This window comes from Ambystoma mexicanum, chromosome 8 (genome assembly GCF_040938575.1).
Source record: "Ambystoma mexicanum isolate Mex_15411 chromosome 8, UKY_AmexF1_1, whole genome shotgun sequence".
Taxonomy (NCBI): domain Eukaryota; kingdom Metazoa; phylum Chordata; class Amphibia; order Caudata; family Ambystomatidae; genus Ambystoma; species Ambystoma mexicanum.
In genome coordinates, this window is record NC_090929.1 from 1,100,103,546 (window position 1) to 1,100,119,438 (window position 15,893).

The 15,893-nt window shown below is 45.9% G+C and overlaps 1 protein-coding gene across 4 annotated transcripts in view; it reads right to left on the reverse strand.

The window, feature by feature from the left end:
- Positions 1-4,901: 4,901 nt before the first annotated feature.
- The window catches only part of FBXO42 (F-box protein 42), a 1,015,376-nt gene continuing 1,004,384 nt past the window's right edge, over positions 4,902-15,893 (reverse strand). For all 4 annotated transcript variants that reach the window (XM_069611109.1, XM_069611110.1, XM_069611111.1 and 1 more), the window contains exon 10: positions 4,902-6,149. In XM_069611109.1, coding sequence (XP_069467210.1) covers positions 5,052-6,149 — 1,098 coding nt within the window. In that variant the 3' untranslated portion in view covers positions 4,902-5,051. The remainder of the gene's footprint in view (positions 6,150-15,893) is intronic.

Genomic DNA, 15,893 nt, shown 5'->3' on the forward strand with positions numbered 1-15,893 from the left:
GACAGTAGTTCAGTAAGTTTCGGGGCTGTTAGATTCTTTAGGTTGCGAGACATTTTTTGAATACAAGGGTTCGTATTAAGTTTGGGAGGAGGAAGCGGTAGTGAAATCTTGGCTTGGATGAGAAATTGGTCCGACCAAATACACGGTGTGACCAAGATATCGGAAATGTTGGTATTTTGGGACAAAAGCCAGTCCAAGGTGTGTCCCTTGCTTTGCGTGGGAAACTCCATCCACTGGGTGAGGCCAAAGGAGGTGATGGTATCCATAAGGTTGGTACCTGCTTTGTCCTGCTGGTCATTAGCCCAATATTTGAAATCACCCATGACAATAACAGGGCCTTTGGTGGCACAGATCTGGGCTAGGAGATCACTAAACTGTTCTTCAAAAAGGGGCATGATTTTAGGGGGACGATAAATCGTGAGTGTGTTTAGTGTAGTGTGTGGGGAAGTTTTTATTTTCACCCATAGACTCTCACAGCCTTCCGGAGAAGTGTGGGGAATTTCATGACATTCAAGGCTTGATTTACACATCATTGCAACTCCACCACCTTTGCCCGGCAAACGGTCTGCTATGAAGAGAGTGTAGTTGTCAGGCAAGGAGAGTGTGGCCTGGGTGGGAAGGTCAGGGTTGAGCCAGGTTTCGGTTATACCCAAAGAATCAGGCTTCAGATCATTGGTAAGGTCGGAGATTTCCACACCATGCTTGTATAGCGAGCGTGTGTTAAGAAGAGAGAGACAAAACTAGCAACGGCGCAATCTTGGGTCTATTCATGTTGGACTGGCTCAGTGTTTTCTTTAAACACATGAGTAAGCAGGAGCAGAAAGTATCTAAAACTTACTTTGTGGGAGAGACGATGTGCGAACCAGCCACTGGCCCTGTAAACGCAAGAATTGCCAGCAAGCCGGCGAGCTGCAACAATAACCTGTGAAGACTGGCACGACCCAGAAGCGCCGGCGCTGAAGCGCCTGAACACAGGAAATATACCCAAAGGGTTCTGGGAAATGTAGTTCAGAGAAAACTACTTTCGGTTTTTGCAATCCTTAACATCACAAAACGGGAGTGCTTTGCTCTCTGCCACTCACACAACCATTCATGCAAGTAAGTGCCTGGATACTCGTATCTAGCAGTCAAAGAAATGCTTCAAAAGTGAAAGTTAAATGGGGCTAAATGAAAGTACAGCTTGCGATCGTGCACTGTGTGTCTACACGTGCAAAAACGAAAATGCTTTCCTAGAACAAACAGCTGAGCAGCAGAACCTGTAAGGAAATATAGTGTGGCAAACACTGGCTACTCTCTGATGACCACTCTTTGATGAGTATCCATGTTGCATTAACATCCCACTAGAACATTGACCGATGAGGCCTTATGGAAGATACAATGTAGAAAATACGGGCACTCTGAGGAAAACCTATTTATGAGCATCCATGATGTAACATTATCTTTTTTGATATAAAATACACTCTACAGACTATAACAAACAGCATCCAAACGATCCCCAGCTGATAAAAACAAAGTCTGTACACTATTCTTTAATCAACACTATATAGTTTGCACCAGAAATATTACATACAAAAATGGTTTGGGAAAATCTCTTTGGATGATGTTTGTGTGTTCAATAGGGCACAATATATACATTACAACTATGGCTGCCCTAAACTAGAGCACTGTTGGAACTTGCAAACTTTTTAAGTTCATACTCTAAGTGTAACACTTACATTTCAATAATATAATCAAAATGATGTGCATAGTGCTGATTGCACTGGAAACTGGCTAAAAAAAAAAAGACAGATAACATGGCTCATTAAAAGATGGTGCGCTGCCACACCAAGCCATTCTAAATCCATACATATGGCCAGACGTGACCTGATCACCTGTCGGCATGCAAATAGCATAACATTAGGATTGTGCAGCTGTTGTCACTACGATGCGCGGGTAAACATGAGTGCTGCGAATTCGATGACCAGAGCTTTTCTATCATGTTGCGGGAAAGTCTGCAGCTCATAGGATATGATGATGTATTTTAGAGTGCTAAAGCTGCAAATATTGGCAGGCACGCTCTCGTGGTAATTCTACCTAGCCCATAGCTAGCTATGTATGTTCAAGAGTGCAAATTACTCCACATACTCAAACTCATGAACTATACAGGGCTTAGTCTACTGCTGAGTTACTTGCATTTAATGACTGGGTGCTACGCATGTATGAACCGAGTCAATACAATAGGAGATATCCATTTATTTAGATAGCATGCCTATTGCAGATTAACTATTGAGACCAGAATGATAAAGCCTGTTTAACATCCCAGGTGCACACAATAATATACCGATTTATATTGAAAAAAGATAAAGGAATACCTTTGTAATACCAGAGGATCTCCGTTATATGAAAATCCGTACTTGAGGGCAAATCTCTGATCCTTACACATCTTTGTCCTCATGTACTATTTTGAAGACCACAAAATCTAAGTAAGAAAACATGACTTTTTGAATATTGTAGAAAAAAGATATTAACATGAAACTGAATCTGTAAAAGAGCATTTATTCCTCCTTTACACTATATATTTTACATTCTAGGCCCCCCCCCCTCCAAAGATGTAAGATACCTTTAAAAAAAAGAAACTGAAGGTGAGATCTTTCCATTTGTACTGCTGACACATTTACAAGCTGGTCAAGCGAAGGGTTAGTAATAATCATAATTCTGTGAATTAACTAAACGCCAATTCTGAATGATCCTTGAGAGCTAACCACTCCACGAAGACTGTCCTGAAGAAGGTGGTATCATGCACACAAATACCGAAACCGGTAGACACATGTTCGGATGGCGAAGAACTATCTGCCACATTCTATATAATACCAGTTGGGTCGAATAGTTGGTATTCTACCCGGCCAGCTGTTTTGTCTTCTTATTCTATCCCCTGATATACAGGCGGCCCACCAGCACAAACTAAGCAGGGCCAGCTAGCACCTTTCTCAGTCGTTTTTATTGAAACGTCATATGGATTACATCAAATAACTGGGCTGAGCAATTTGAAGAATATATGATTGACAATATAAATAATTCTCCACAAACTTGCAGAATCTGATTTCATTTATGAATTCTGTCTCACCCTTAGACTGCTGGCTGTTTACACAGTTTGCTTTTGAGTGCAACATTTAGGCCAGCCTGCACTCTCTTTTTGTGTTACTAAATACTAGCTCGGGCAAAACCGGTTTAGTTCAAATCAGAGCTTGCGTCCCCTCTAGGTTTAGTGGGGCTATGTTGTGATGACAGGCCACCAAAGTGATCCCACGTAAGCCAGAGCCACATCTATGTTCTTATTTGCAAAGTACTGCCTGTGAAAGTTGTTAGATTATCGAATCTGTATGCACAAATTCAGTCTTGTTCTAATAGTTCTCAAGGCATTACTGTCTGAGTCAAATATTTGGCTTCATCAGTTTGAGGGGTTCTAGTTAAGGTTAGAGTCCATTTATTTCTGTGTATACAATGATTTAGCAAGTGGTTAGTCTTTACTTGATGGACCTCAAAGAGGGCTTCTGTGTTTGTAACGTTCTTCACATGGAGGCCGCAGAAGAGGCTCTGAACTAATCACACTACTAGCTGTCATTCTAGTAGGTGGATAGGCTTATTGACTAACAAAATTGACCTTGCATCTTATTAGCTCCTACCTATGTATTGGCCCTTGATGTCAATCGTTGACTCAATCCTCAAGCTCCCATTTCATGCTCTGGTGAACCACACATTTGTATCCAGATGTTATTCAGTCCCCATCCGTTGCCTCATTCTTCCATGGTTTCGGTCCTTTACTGATGTGTGTTGTCTCAGCAATCATTTCTCTATAACACTCTCCGGCCAGTTCACTCAGTGCCAGTAAATACATGCTTTAGTCTAGCCGTTAAAGTTGCCTCCAGTATCTGGTCTACACACACAAACCTAGCTTTTGTCTCCAACTTTCAGGCTGTCTGAATAATTACTTAACTGGGTCATGGGTGACATCTCTCAGCTAAATTCTGTCCTGCCTTTGGCAGAATGTTACCTCGTTCAGACCGTCAGAAGCTTACTTTAAGTAAGAACTCCAGCTCCAACTGTGAACGCCCTAGCTACATCATCCTATGCACTCCAGTGCTCTTCCATGCCCTCCAATTGACATCTATGTAAAGAAGCCTGAGCACCCATATAGGTTGAGTGTAAGCTGGCCTCTCCTGTTTGTTAGATTTCTGAAGCCTGTCCGACTCCTTCTTGGGTATGCTGTGCTACCTATGCTAACGCCATCAAACTAGTCTACCCTGTGTATGTAATGGTTCTTTAGACAGAGTCTTGTCTATGTGGTTGGGCAAGCCACTAGTCTTCCAGATTTCTATCTGTGTGTGTGCGCTTCTTAGGCCAGTACTGTGAACAATGTCCGTGTTTAGTCAAATCCCTGGACGTTGAAGGCGATAGCCAGCACCCTGTGCTTACAATGGTTCATATTCATAAGACAAGTCAGTTTGTGCAAGGTTTCTTAGTGTACAATTTACCTCGATATCCCAAAATAAAGGCACAATGTGTTCACGTTCTTGTTGGTGACTGTTAGGCACAAGCCGTATTTGATTATTACTGTAACTCTTTCCTAAAATGGACACATTTATTTTTCACTCATGGAAGCAATTTTCTGCTTATAAAACAGAGGCCTGAGAACAGCATAAAGGCAGAGGCAGGCCTCAATGATCTATAGCATTTATATGCCACATACTGCTCTTAACTTATAAGGGCTTCATTTATGTGCAGCATCCATCCACAAAGGTCTGTGCTGAGCATTGGCAGGACAATACATAGAAAGGTGATTAGGTAGTGGGCTCTCACCTCGGAAAATATGCGCCATGGAAAAGTAAGCAAATTGAAACAAAACGTTAATAGCTGTACCAAAATGAGCGGGACACTTCTTAATCTTTAATTTCCCCCCATTTCACAGTTTAAAACGCTTGTATCAGGTAGTGTAAAAAAAAAAAATGAACAAATACAATATTAAAAATAAGAAAGCCACAAAGCGGGTGGTAGAGTAATAAGTCGCAGCCATATTATCTCTTGGCTCGCACAAAGTACAAGGCGTTGGTCTTGGGGTAGTATTTCACGTTCTGTTTCTTGTCCATGAGGCCTCCAAAAATTATAAGTTCCCCTCGTCCCTGCACCACAGTGTGCAAGCTTGTTTCCGGAGGACCCACAACTGAGCTACTGTTAAATACTTTCCATTTCACACGTCCAAGTTCCTTTGTACCCCTTAGGTCTAGAACATACATCTGCATGGGTTTACAGTTCATGCTCTGATACAGGGGTTTGCCAACATTCAGTGATTGAGGTGGATGGTGGCCCAGTCGACGGGCAATGGGAGGCAAAGAATGTCCATCCCCTTGGGCGGTGGCAGCACGCGATGTTGACTCACTGCTGCTGCCAGGATCCTGGCTGACTGGTGATCCAGGTGAAGCCAGTTTCGGGGGACTCGAGGAGGTGGGTGCGGATGTGCCTTGGGAGGAAGAGAGGGCCTTGACAGCTTCTAGGCCCCTTCGAAGGGCACCAGGAGAGACAGCCCCAGGGAGGGTTGCAGCAATGTGAGGTGGAGTGTGTATGCCATTCGTCTGCTCAGGGGGATTTCTCACAACATCACCAAATGTCCTTCCATCAGCATCAGTTTCACTGATGCCGGAGGCCCCTTTCTGATCCCAGTTCATTTCCACAGCACCTATCCTTAGGTCCTTCGGATCTGGAAAAGATCCACGTCTTGTAGACGGAGAAGGTCCCTCTTCAGCAGCCAAGGGTGTGCTGGGAGACAGTGTTTGCACTGGACTGTCCAAAGAAGCGCCACCAGCTGCCAAAAGGTTGGGTGACAGACTGTATCCATTGAGTACAGGTGAGCTATCTCCACGGGCTGGAGAGAGGCTGCCCTCACGGGAGCCTGATGTAGTGTGCCTCTGTGCTCGCGGCCGAAGCGTTCCCCAGCGGCCGTTCACACAAGGGACTTCCTCAGTACTTCGAACAGGAGATTGAGAGCGATACTCCCGCGTCTCTGGCGCCAGGGCAGGAGGGTTTGCGCTGATGGGGGAAGGTCGAGAGTTCAAGCTGGGGCTGAGCGGAGCTCTTCCACTGGGCGCCTGGCTGAAGACCACAACACACTGTCCTACCTAGTGGGGAGAAGAAAAAAAAATTAAACCGAATTCTGGACATGCTTCAGTTACACATAGTAACATCATGCGACACAAATAAGGCAATACTAATTGGCTTAGCTAAACTGTGACCAATGTAGGTAGCAATGCTTCCGTATCAACACTGGTCTGCTAATGGGGTCAAAAGGTCACTGCTAGTCCCGGAAAACCTGTGCGACAGCCCAAATATAATATGGACACTATGGAATGTGTTTCCAATAACTTTTCTTTAAAATGTATTTAACAGTTCAGGCAACTTTGCTCCCACTTTCATTACAACTACCCCACACCTGCACTTTCAAACTCCATTTCTCTTACAATGGCACTCTAACTTAATTTTCCATACCAGTAATAGGGATATAAAACACTATCAGAGAAAACGTTAATTTCTCACGTTCAATCAAAATGGTTTACAAAACCTTTCCAAAAACAAACTGTTTGATGTAGACAGTAACCCATTAACTTAGCTGTAGAACGTGTCCATTATTGGGTCTAGTGTGACCAAAACAGACAAAAGGATCTAAAATTGTTCAGTCTTTTTTTTTTTTTTTACACTAGATCTGAATTAGGAGAGGCTTTTGTTAAAAAAAAAGTTTTTTTAAAAAAGATTTACGTTTTAAATCAGGTGTCTGTAATAGAAATGAAAAAGTAGTTGCTTTGACAATTTTAATGTATGTCAACTAGTGAACCGGAAGAGAAACAAACCAAAAAAAATGTTATTGATCAAAAGTGGGCCTTTTGTTAAAAGTTAAAACTGCATAGTATTACAACAATTTGTAGGTCTCAATTTGAACCAGGAAATTTGCTTGGCACAGTGATGCGTATAGATGGAATGAGTATAAAAAAAAATAAAAAATAAAATAAAATACAAAATAAATAAATAAATGTTTGTTTTATGGAGTGGCTTTACCAAAACATTAGGGCCGTGGTGTAGAGGTTATGCCACTATGTCGAAAATGACAGAACAGCCCCCACACATGTCTCAACCGACACAGTACCGGAAAAGGGAAAAACAGCCCGAAACAATGAAGGAAACAATGCAAGAATGAGGGATAGGAGCAGAGGCGCTCCCCAACACCGATACCAAAAGAGGTACTAAGACAGGAGATGGTGGTAGGCCGGATACAATGAGACCCAGGAAGGGGGCTTAAGGGAAACTTGGGGAGGAAAATCAGGGAAAGGAGAACCTCAACACAGGCGTTCCCCCTCAGCGAGGTCTAATAAGTATACAGGAGTAATGCACCAGCCCCACCAAATAGATAACAGTCAATTCCCGTCGGGTTGCAAGGAAGAGAATGACCCGTTACCTTGATATCCCCCTTAGGGAAGGGAACATGTCACAGAGTGAAAAATAGGGCCTGCACAAAGAAATTAGAAATCAGACAGCTCACACAATATCATTGAAGAGAGGAGTTTCTTACCTGTAACTCCATTTCTCCAGCATTGGTATCTTTCATGGATTCACATGCTGTGAATATTTCCCATCGTCAGGCTGGGAACCTCAGTAACTTTAACATAGCGTTTTCCTATGGAAAACTTCAGCACAGTGTCCCCCATCAATGTCCTTTTTGGCTGCTTTAGTCTGCACCAATAGGACATCTAGTATAAAGAGCCCCGCGCCCCCACAGCTTTCCTTCAGATTTTAACCTCCCATAGTAGAGGAAACCTGAACCAAGGTTTGCATGAATGGGCGGCCGGTGGGCGCATGTGAATCCATGAAAGATACCAACGCTGTAGAAATGGAGTTACAGGTAAGAAACTACTCTCTTCTCCAGCATTGGATCTTTCATGGCTTCACATGCTGTGAATAGATTACATAGCAGTAGGACACCTTGGCGGTGCTTGACAAGCAAACAAAACCCCATGCCCCCATGGCATATCTACCACCTTGTGTTGCACCTCAGGCCTGAAGTCCGTACAACACAGCCAGGCCTGCATATGGAGCACCACACCATTGTTGATCCGCTTGAACCCTGACTCTGCCAGGTCCACCGTAATGTTAATGCTGCGGGTGAGGCTTCCTCCCCCTCTCGATCAGCAGCATCATCTCCTTCCGTTGCTGCTCAGACAGATGATCCAAGAGTGGAGCAAGCCGGTGCCACATCTCCCTGTCATATCGAGCCATAATCAGCAAAGAGTTGGCCGCCTTGACCGTCGTAGCCCCCACCGTAAGCATCTTCTTGCCGAATGCATTCTGCTTGCAGGCCTCATTGTCTGGGGGCGTTGCACACTTGTGCTGACTACGCGCCTTACGATCAGCTGCCGCCGATACCATCGACTCTGGAGTGGGCTGTGACGTGAGGCACTTTGGTGAAGACTCTGGCGCTTTAAACTTCTTCTCCAAGCCGCCCTTGACCACAGGCTCTGAGAATGGATGGCGCATCGTGCGGAGCCCCTCTTGCCTCACGTGGTCTAAAATGGGGACAGAGAAGACCTCCTTCTGCCTCTTCCCCATGTGGTAGAACAAAAAAAAAAAGTCTACGCTCCTCCTCAGGGATAAAACCGAACTCTTGACAAGCCATGACCACCACTGCATGGAAAGCGCCGACATCATTGGGTGGAGAGGGCTAAGCCGGGCTGCTTGGGGGATCCACCTCCAGATCAGTATCCCAGGTGTCCGCCCGCCTGGGCGACGATGACCCCGTTGATGGAGTGTCACGTGGAACACTATCAGGATCCGAATTCACCAGCACCCCTTCCTCTGGATGTACCGGGGAGGGGCGAAACAAACCCGAGACCGCAACGGTGGTTGAACCGTAGGCGTTGTACGTGGGAGGCCCGGCCAAGGGGGACACCCCCACCCTGCCGTGGCACAACCAGCACCTCCTTCTCCACGGGACCCCACCAGGCTCGGCGGAACTGGGAGCCGTGCATCCAACTGCAGCATGGTCAGCATCGAGTGTGGATTCACCAATGGGTACCGAGGCAGGACAGCACTCAGGTCTGCCGATGTAGACGGCCCTGCCGGCTGCAGATCCAACGCTGACGGATCAAAAAACAGCTGACTTTCCTCCTCTGGACTCTAGCACAAGTCGTACATCGAGGGGTCTGGCTGCAGAATCGCCAATGAGAGCAACGGCCCAAGGCCGGACCCAAACTGCCAAGATGCCTCAGAAATCAATGGAGCACCTGCCCCCGTGAACGTCGACGAGGAATCCAGCTCGGTCGACAACGGAGCAGTCGTCACAAGGGTTGATGAAGGAAGAGAAGGCAACACCACCATTGATGGAGGGACTTCTGTAGATTAACTCCTCGGCTACTGAACCAAGGCCACCACTGGCCTGGCCTCCTTCGGGGAAGTGAACCGTTTGGACGTGGAGCTGGATCGATTCTTGGAAGGGGAACGGTGCCGGTCCTTCGATGACGAGCTCTTCATCGACGAGGAGGACGCACAAGACTTCGCCTTCTCCTTATCATCCGCCGAGGATTTGTGCGACTGCGTCGCCGACTTCTCCGGCTGGAACTCGCAGACTTCGGCTTCTCCACCCTGGGAGCATTGTCCAGAGAGGGACCCGATCCTCTACTATGATGCACCGACCTGGTGCATGACAATTCCCTGCCGTGCCCCACCTCTGACGCAGGCCCTGCCGTGCGCGGCTTCTTAGAGGGGTGTAGAGGTGCAATCAGACATCCTCAACCTAAGCTCCCCAACTATTCTGCCTATATGCTGGGAGCCAGAGATAACATGTGCAGTCCCAGTAAGCCAATATTGCAGAAGACATTCAAAGCAAGGTACCCATTAAGGAAGCCATATCTAAATAAACGCAGACATAGTATTCTTTTGGATGAAGTACCAGAAGAAATGTGTATCTAAACAGAAAAAGGAACCTGATGACGTCATAAGAAATGAGGAGCTGACGTGTCCTAAGGACGAATAGAGTAGTAATGTACATATTCTCTAAGAACTTGAGAAAGGAAGGTAAAGATGAGCAACATCTCGGCCTCGAGATGCATCTGCTCATGCTACAGAAACAATGAAGAATACAAAAGTCAGTTTACACGTGAACAGATGCTGGAAAAGCAAGTAGGGAAAAGTATTCATCAAGGCTTGCTGCATAGTGAATAGATTGAGGTGATGAGTCAATGTATATACATAGGAACAGATGAACTTGGATGATCCTGTAAAACGCACTTTAGCAGGTTTATAAACTTTAAGAAGCAAGAAAAGGCTTGCAGATTTCATGGCGCAGAGGAAATTACTGATGGCGAGGCAGGTTGCTGAAGATGGAGGCTGGCTTAGAATCAAGAAGATAAAGCCATGATGGAACGGAAGCCTGTCTGCCACGACCATGAGAATAGAGCACGCTTCTGTTTGAACGAATATGAAAAGACACTGAAGGCTTCTAAAGTTAACCATCAAATAGTGTTTAATACAGCAAAACGCTTGAATAGAATGGTCTCCTAGTCACGTGGGTGAGATTGAAATAGCCTGGGTCGAGCTGTACCGTAATTAAGGCGGTACAGTGAAGCTGTACTCCCTTCAGTTCTCAGGTGAAGTCCACGACTCCAAGGCTAAGTTCAAAAGTTAATTGGATGACACAGAAGTGTTGATCTATCGGGGGTTAAGTAAAAGGGAGATATGAACACGCCGAGCTTTCATGCACCTGGGATGGTAGCCTGCATGCTGCTAGTGTGAGGAACATTCTAGAAGCGTGCAAGGGTGCCAAACCAATCAGAGGGTCGTATAATGAGGAACCAATAGTTTGTGTAACCAATGAATCGTCGTGTATTTAATGACTATGACTGGTAAGTGGGGTGGGCTTAGAATATCCACCCGACTTAAGTTACCCAATCATAACTCTTTGCTATATAGAATATATACTTAGAAGTTCACGGAAAGCCAATCACGGGGATCATACGTTTTTGCAGTTTGCCATTTATCCTGACGTCAGTAATGACGAGTTTTTAGTATAAGAGTGTTGTTTTTCTAAAAGTACACAGAGATCATGCGGTGTGGTGTTGTTGGATGCCCATTGTACTCCCTGTTTTAGACAACTGACAATAAAACAAAAAGTGTTTTGCCAACTTCTTGAGTCATTTTGATTACTGAGGTTTGAGCAAGTCTTGCATCCCCATCCACCTCTGGGTATTGCTACCTCACCTTAAAGGACTCTTCGGAATAAGAGTTAATTTTGGTAGCAGAGGTGATGGTTAAAGGCCCATCAATTAAGTAAGCTTAGTTACTTACCTGTAACTGTATTTCTCCAGCATTGGTATCTTTCATAGATTCACATGCTTGAATATTCCCCGTCGTCAGACCGGGAATCCTCTGATTTAAAATAATTGTTAAAAATTAAATATAAATATATATACATTATTTCCATAGGACAATGAATGTAGATTGTCCATTATGGCCAATAATTCATTCAATTGTGTAGTTCCTCCACCGCACTTTGGTTCTTTATGACCCTGACCAATGAGGTGGCAGGGCTTAAGCTCCGCCCCAGACAGCCATCTTCAGATTTTGAGCCATGAGTAGACTACATGTATGATGACTGCCAGGCGCTGGAGCAGCCTCTCAGGCGAGGTGGGTGGGCGCATGTGAATCTATGGAAGATACCAATGTTGGAGAAATACAGTTACAGGTAAGTAACTAAGACTTCTCCAGCATTGCAGATGCCCTTTATCGGTACTCCTGTGTGAAACGCGACCGAAGCTGCTCTTCCTCTGGTGGAGTGAGCTGAAGGGGGTCTGGCAAGAGGATCGCCTTTAGACTGAAGGCAGTGGCCAATACATTGGGTCACCCAACGTGGTAGAATTTGCTTTGAGAAATGCTGACCTTTTGTACGACCAGCAAATGCCATGAAGAGCCGTGTAGAGGAGCGGAACTCCTTGGTCCTCTCTATTTAATATTTTAGGACTCTCGCTACATCTAGCAAATGTAAAGATCTCTCTGCATTAGATGTGTGGTTTGCAAAAAAGGTTGGAAGCACGATTCGCTCTGTGAATGACATTTCTGATAACACCTTGGGTAGGAATTTAGGGTGCGTTTTAAGGATGACACCTTCCTTTTGGAACACGGTGAATGGAGGTTCTGACTAAAGGGCTTGCAGTTCACTAATCCTCCTGGCTGAGGTGATGGCTATCAGGAAAGCAGTTTTCCGGGATAGAAATGTCATGTCACACCTATTTGTAGGTTCATATGGTGATGCCATGAGCGCTGTCAGGACCGTGTTCAAGCTCCACGAAGGAACTGGCATTGATGGAAAAGTACACAGCAATCCTTTCAGAAATATTGGGTTGGTGAACAAGGATGGTTCATTAGGGTTGGTCGTGTAGGCCGATATGGCAGACAAATTAACCTTGTTGGAAGCCAGGGAGAGCCCTGCTTTAAGCTAGGTGCAATAGGTATGGTAGAACTTGTTCTAATGATGCAGGGAATGGGTTTACCTGTGATGTCTCGCACCATTTGGTGAAACAAGTCCATTTCCGGATGTATGTGGTCCGTATGGAAGAAGAGTCAAATTAGCTAGTTTTCGCTGCTCAGGAACCATTCCTGGAGTGAAAGGCTCGCTGGTTCGTGGTGGAGAACCTTGCGTTTCTGCCGAGTTAAAACAATCCGGTGCTATTAGTATCATTGTGCAAGCCTGTTCCTTCCACCTGCGAAGTACCTGCGCTATCAGAGTAATCGGCAAAAAAGCATACAGAACCTTGTCTGTTCAGTTTACTGAGAAGTCATCCCCTATTGACCGGTATTCTAGATATGTGGATGCAAACCTGTGACATTTCTTGTTGCCCTTGGTGGCAAAGAGGTCAATTTCCGGATGCCCCCATTCGTGAAATATCTGATAAGCTTCCGCTTTGTCTATCTCCCATTCGTGGGATGTTGTGTAGTCTCTGCTCAGCTTGTCTGTCACGACATTGTCCACTCCCGGCAGATGTTCCGCCTTGAGCTGAACTTTGTGTTGTAGCACCCAGGTTCATAGCCTCTGTGCTTCTTGGGACAACATCTCTGACCTCGTGCCTCCTTGCTTGTTTGTATAATGCATGGAGGTTGTGTTGTCCATTTGGATGGTTACCACCTGCCCTGCTAGTATCGGTAGGAAGGCTTTTAGTGCCCAGCATATTGCTCTGAGTTCATGAACATTGATATGTAGTTGGGACTCTTAGGCTGACCACGTGCCCTTCGTTTGCAGATCTGCCAGGTGTGCCTCCCAGCCTGATAGCGATGCATCCGTCCTGAGGAGAAGGGTTGATATCGGGGTCTGGAAAGGCATTCCCTGCGACAGATTGAGGGGTACCCCACCATTAGAGTGCCTTGTGAAAGGTTTCTGGAAGTTGGATCGTATCTTCCAATGACCCGAGCGCTTGTCTCCATTGGCGGTCCAGGGTCTCTTGAATCGGCCTCATGCAGAGCCTGCAATTTGGTATGAGAAACATAGATGAGGACATCATGCCCAGGAGAGATTTGAAAAAGTGTACCGTGGCTGTTATGTTGTTGTGGAACGATGAGGTCAGTTGAAGCATTGCTGATATTTGTCTATTGAGGGCCTTACCATGGGAATGTTGGTGTTACGTTCCGCTCCCAGAAAAAGCACTGTCTTGCTGGGTATCGGCCAGGACTTGGCTTTGTTTATTGAGAAGCCTAGCCCCTTCAGAAGGTTTATTGCTTTCGTTACCGCTGTGGTTGCCACTTTGAATGAGCCTTCCCTTATTAACCAGTCGCCCAGGAATGTAAAGACCTCCGTTCCAGTCCGTCTGAGTTTTGCTGCCACCGGTGCCAGGCACTTGGTAAAAACTCTCTGCGCTAACCTCAGTCCGAACGGGAGGACACGGAATTGAAAATGTGACTCCCCTATTGCGAATCTGAGGAACTTTCTGTGGGCAGGGTGGATGGGAATGTGGAAATAAGCGTCTTCCAGGTCCAGGGTGGCTAGGAAATCGTGTTTGTTCAACCACGGGAGGATGTTCTGCAAGGATGTCATCTTGAATTTGATGCGGTTGATGAATTTGTTCAGCGCTCTTAAATCCAATATCAGTCTCCACTGACCATTCTTTTTTCTCACAAGGAAAAACCAGGAGTAGAAGCCTCTTCCCATTTATTGGTCTGGAACCGGTTATATGGCTGCTTTTTGGAGCAGCTTGGAAATTTTCAACATTATATGTTTTATGAGGTGCCCCTTGCGTGGGATGGGAGCAAGGGATGGGGGTTGGTCCAGAAATTCAATAGTGTGACCCTTGTGAATCACTTGCAACACTCAATTGTCTAATGTTATCCTTCGCCAGCGTTGGTAATAGCGGCTTACTCTCCCCCCCCCCAAACGGGGTGTGTCGTGGGAGGGGAAGATAGGAGTTGTCCGTTTTGTTTGCTTTGAGTTTTGGCCTGTGTAGAGCCACATCTCCCCCTTTGGGTGTATCTGGCAGTTGATTGGTGGTATCAGTTTTCTTGAAAGGTGTTGCTCTGTGTCTTTTGGCCATAAAATGGACGGTAAAAACCTCTATTTGGGTGATAATCCCTGAAAGGGTTGAAAGGATCTGCACTCCTTGTCCTTATCTTTAAGAGAACTGATGGCTCGGGCTGTGTCAATGTCCTTTTTTATTCCTTTGAGATGGGTCATCAATCTTTTTCCCCAAAGAGATCATGCCCATCAAAAGGCATATCCAATATTTGAGTTTGGACCTCCGGCCTGAAGTTTGTCGCCTTCATCCAGGCTTGTCTTCTCAAGACTGTCCCATGGGCCATTTGCAGAAAGCCCGAGTCTGCTACGTCCACTGCCGCCTCAATCACATGATCGGACGTCGCTTTACCGTTCGATATGATCGTGTTTGGTTCATTTAGACATACAAAGCCATAGTTCACGGTCTAGGCGCGCTGTCATGGCCAGAGCTTTGCCCGCCCTAATGGTAAGAGAAGCTGACGAAGATACTTTTCTGCACATAGCCTCCAATTGATGACGTTCCTTATCAGGTGGGGCCGATAAAGGCGATGATGGGTTAAGCCAGTTTCTTTCTGGCTGCCACTGTGATTACGGAATCAGGTTCAGTATGCCCTCTTAGGCATAGTGGTGCTGTGTCCGGGGCTTTGCACTTCTTTTCTGTCTGCAAGACTAGTGCAGGTGTGGACAGAGGTGTAGACAAAATCTTTGCTCCAGAGTCCCATATGGTATCTAAGAGAGGAATAGTAGTGATTGTTCTCCTACGCTTATCTCCATGCTCATATAGAACAGACTTCTTTACTTCTGACGTAACTTGTAAAGGTGTGCCGCCTTGCCGATAATCGTATGGAACGATACCAAATCGTCAGGTGGCGAAGTGTCCCCCGGAGAGTCTTTCTTCCTGGGTTGCTCTATGACATAGTCGTCCCATTCGTTTTGCATGTCTGGTTCATGAGTAATCTCCCCTTCTTTGGGGTCTGAGAAGTCTCTGAACGGGTACTCCTGCCAGTCTGAGACCGAGGCGGTCGATTGCACTACTGTAGGATCCCTTGCCGGTGAGCGTGGTCTTGGAGTAGGCGAAGACCTTGGTGGAGAGACTCTTGTCGGTGAAGCACTGCGTGTCCTGCTTCTAAACCTGTGAGGAGGTTCCGGTGAATGCAGCCTGCGAGGTCTGCTCTTGGGAGGGGAGCTTCTCGGTGTTCTATGATGAGGTGACTTGCCCCTCTGAGGAGATCTTGCGTCTCTTGGTGTAGAGGACCGATTCCTTTGTCTCCGACGCCTGTTGAATTTGTCAATAATCCTTTTCATCGACTCCATGAGTGTTGGGTCGTATGGATCTGTGGGCTCC